The sequence below is a fragment of the Henckelia pumila genome, chromosome 3, assembly GCF_033568475.1.
Source record: "Henckelia pumila isolate YLH828 chromosome 3, ASM3356847v2, whole genome shotgun sequence".
NCBI classification, from domain to species: Eukaryota; Viridiplantae; Streptophyta; class Magnoliopsida; order Lamiales; family Gesneriaceae; genus Henckelia; species Henckelia pumila.
The window spans coordinates 100,278,869-100,283,193 of NC_133122.1; the positions used below are offsets into that span (position 1 = coordinate 100,278,869).

The 4,325-nt window shown below is 37.8% G+C and overlaps 1 protein-coding gene across 1 annotated transcript; it reads right to left on the reverse strand.

Moving 5' to 3' along the window:
- Positions 1-2,576: 2,576 nt before the first annotated feature.
- Positions 2,577-3,195, reverse strand: LOC140889255 (uncharacterized). The gene is made up of 2 exons (XM_073296967.1): positions 2,931-3,195; positions 2,577-2,839 (listed from the first exon to the last, which is right to left on the reverse strand). The coding sequence occupies exons 1-2, from the start codon at positions 3,193-3,195 to the stop codon at positions 2,577-2,579; spliced, it is 528 nt and encodes a 175-aa protein (XP_073153068.1).
- Positions 3,196-4,325: the final 1,130 nt, after the last annotated feature.

A 4,325-nucleotide genomic window follows, 5' to 3' on the forward strand; every position in this document is an offset into this window, starting at 1 on the left:
CTGTAAATTAATAACATATAATGTATTAATCCGCTTTACTAATTCCCAATTGCAATGCGCTCTGATACCAATAAATGTAGCGACCCTACCCGGATTCACTACCTAATCAGAGTTTAAATAGCGCATGCATTAATATTTAAAAGCGTGAGAGAAAAGAAACCTACACAGGGGCGTGAGAGAAAACGCTCAATACGAAAACAATGATATATAGACTAATATGCAGCAAGCAAATGATTTTAAAATACTGGTTAAAACAGTCTACTCAAGGTGCTATGAATATACAGTACCGTGCTAAGAGAGCGACTCCGTGGGGTACTTGTATATTCTCCTATCAACTATAGCGTCAAAACCCACCGTCGTGGCCGCTCTTAGCGATAGCAAAACCAGGGGCTAAGTCTCCCCAGACACGAATCCATAAGTAGTAACCCCTCACTGATGGAAACTGTCAATGACTCACATCATACCAAATGCAGTCAACCGTAAAAATATACATATGCTTGTGGCGACCTCGGGCTCGTCTATGATAATCCAATGACTAAACCCTAAGCCTTAAAACAAAGCACAAGAATACAAAAGAAATAAAAAAAAATTTAAAAATCTGGACCCACCGCTTGATCGGCCACACTTGACCGATCGAGCGGCCAAGAAACTACCAACCCTCGGGTTGGCATTTCAAATGCACCGCTCGATCGGCCAAAGTGCGCCGATCGAGCGGCACCTGCAGTGCAGAAAATCTGCAGATTCCTCTTATGCTCTTGTGCTATCCTTGGCTAGTGTCTTGCTATCTCATAACATAAAAATCAATATAAACAAGGCTATACATACTAGAACAACATGTACAACATACATGACAAGTTTATTCCAAGGCCAAGTTTACATGATACTAAAAGTATTCAAACTAACTCCAAGTTTAGATCTATTGTTTTGGTACAACACAACCAACATATATGCCATAACAAAACTCATATTCTTGACAGCACTTTTTCAAACTTAGTCCGGAACGCCACTTCTCTAACTCCCATCGTTGAAGACCTTCTACGACTCGGCCCTGCATCCTCTGTTGTAATGCACACACGAAACAAAACAACAGCCGGATAACCGGTAAGTATAAACTTAGTATGAAACAACGGAAACATATATTGAAACACAAATAACAATTTTCATGCATTTCAATATAAAAACCAACCTAAATACCACAAGGCAGTTAGATACACAATAAATATTCAAGGCCTAATGTCGACACGGTTTAGATGCTAGAACGCACCACTCATCATCAGGCTCAAACTCATCACTGATGCTATAACCGAAGTCGATCTATCAATGATAAATACTAGTCATTGATATTTGATATCGAAGTTTACAACTCATCAACGATATCGGCAAGACTTGAATAAATATTAAACTCACAAAGATAACAGGATAACATAAACATTATCTAAACATATATGTCAAGTATTGTGTGATTTAAGGGAATCGAGAAAGTAAACTCGTCTCGACGAACATTCCCAACTTGATCATCGTCGTATCATACCTTAATCTTGATAAAGAAATGAGCTAGATCCACAAGCTACAAAATACACCATTGCAATCACAAATCTGCTCAAGGTAAACTCAAGAATCAAAGTCTAAAGCTCACCCACTTTGATCAAATCTTTCCCAGTTCGAAACTAAAATTCCCGATGTCGATGTCCTTTGATTAAATCTGAAATAAATGGTATTCAAGACCATAACATCAGCAAAAATCTATTTATACCACAGCTCAATCATAAGGATTCAAAATCTATCAACTTCGTAAACCGGCGGCGTAACGGTAACAAAACCGATAACCAAAACTCACAACCAACAAGTCTAACCATCTTAACCAGCTTTTAAACATAATATATCAGCAAGATAGCATCATAAACCAGCCAAATCAGAGAGCATAATTTTCTAACAAGAGCTGGAAATTCATATCACTTTCCAACGTTGTCTTTCCTCCGGCCCGACTTCGATACAATAACGCATGCAAACTCAAGAACGCATAACCATAATCAAATTCCAAGCCCTCCCATCAACATATTTTTGAAATATACTGAATCAACATGATACTTACATCACAACGAAGCTCTTGTCGCAAGGATTCCAAAACCATGCTCAGAATTTTATTCGGATGGACGGATCTTGAGATACAAAAGATTGAAGATAAAATTTGGACAAGGAAAAGAGCTCTCGGTTTCTTGCTGTTGAAGAAGGAAGAATTCTGATGAAATTGAGATGATATACACGTACAAAGCTAGGACCAAGACAAGTGTCATCCACTATTACAAGAAATTGCATTTTGGCCCTTCAAAACCTCACTATTTGCAATTCACCCCTTATGAAATATTTTAATTAAATTTCAATCCTAAATAATTTAAGAATATTAGAATTTAAACTCAAACTCCAAAATTCTCAAATTAAATATACTCAGATTAAAATTAAATAATCTCGGGCCTTACAATTCTCCCCTACTAAGATATGACTTCGTCCTCGAAATCGCATGCAGTCTGACTGTAAATAAGGTAATGAAATAACAGAAACACTGAATAAAACTCAAATCAGTGAAATAGTTTGGGATAACGCTGTCTCATATCCTGTTCTGTCTCCCAAGCAGCTTCTTCAATCCCGTGTCTACTCCATTGCACCTTAACAAGTGGAATGGATTTGTTTCGAAGCTGCCTTTCCTTATGATCAAGGATTTGAATCGGATGTTCAAAATAACTTAATGTTTCATCCAACTCAACTTCATCTAAACGAAAAATATGGGAAGCATCGGGCTCGTACTTCCTCAACATAGACACGTGAAATACGTCATGTATACCTGACAGTGATGGAGGTAATGCGAGTCGATATGCAAGATCACCAACTTTATCAATGTTTTCGTAAGGTCCAAAACCTCGGTGATAGCTTACCTCTTTTTCCGAATCGCACAGTGCCTCGAAAAGGAGATATCTTCAGGAATACCCGATCACCTTGTTCAAACATCAAAGGTCCATGCCTTACATTTGCATACTTTGCTTGTCGATCTTGCGTTGTTTTCATTCTGATCTGTATCAACTTCACTTTATCAGACAATTCTCTGATCATGTCCGGCCCTGTAACTGGTGTTTCAGAAAGATCATCCCAAAAAAATGGCGATCTGCATTTTCTACCATACAGTGCTTCAAATGGAGCCATCTGAATGCTTGACTAATAGCTGTTGTTATAAGAAAATTCAACAAGTGGCAAAGATTCTTGCCAACTTGTACCAAAATCAAGTATTACAGCTCGCAACATAACTTCTAGAATCTGTATAGTACTCTATGACTGCCCATCAGTCTGAGAATGATACGCTGTACTCAAATGCAGATGAGTTACCTAAATCTTCCTGTAGACTATGCCAGAAATGTGAAGTGAATCGAGGATCTCGATCTGATACAATTGACTTAGGTATACCATGCAATCGCACTACATCTCTGATATAAATATTGGCCATCTGGTCATGACGATACGTCATCTGATAAGGAATAAATCATGCAGACTTAGTTAGTCTATCAATCACGACCCAAACTGCATCACATCCCTCGAAGATCTAGGTAGTCTTGTGACAAAATCCATAGTGATATGATCCCATTTCCATTCAGGAACTGCTAAATTGTGCAATAAACCACTTGGTCGTTTCCTTTCAGCTTTTACCTGTTGACAGTTTAAACATCTAGATACAAACTTCGTCACATCAGCTTTCATTTTTTTCCACCAAAACTGTTGTTTCATATCATTATACATTTTTCTGCCCCCTGGATGGATACTAAACTTGCTGCAATGAGCTTCATTCAGAATTTTCTGTCTCAATTCTGCAATATCAGGTACGACAATACGTCGATTAACAAATAAAATTCCATCCATACTGACCTGAAACTCTGACTCATGCCCAGTCCTAACTCTTTCAATCGAATTCTGAATGTTCTGATCAACTTTTTGAGCTTCCTTAATTCGCACAAACAACTCTGGCTCAGTTGTGATTGCATAAACTCGTACAGGTTGTATATCTGTCTCAAAATCCAGACCAGAAACATAGCAATCTTCAATCAACTTAGAGACACGCATAGTAGATAAGGATAAATCACATACCTTTCTACTCAGTGCATCAGCCGCTGCATTAGACTTCCCTGGATAATACTTAATTTCACAGTCAAAATCTTTCAGCAAGTCTAACCAACGTCATTGTCTCATATTTAACTCATCTTGAGAAAACAGATACTTCAAGCTTTTATGATCAGAGAATATCTCAAAGGTCTCACCATATAAATAATGACGCCAAATTTTCA

Coding starts and splice junctions, on each gene's coding strand:
- LOC140889255 (XM_073296967.1), bottom strand. CDS start 3,195: ATGGCTCCATTTGAAGCACTGTATGGTAGAAAATGCAGATCGCCATTT. Junction 2,840..2,930: donor TGTGCGATTCGGAAAAAGAG/GTAAGCTATCAC, acceptor CATCACTGTCAG/GTATACATGACGTATTTCAC.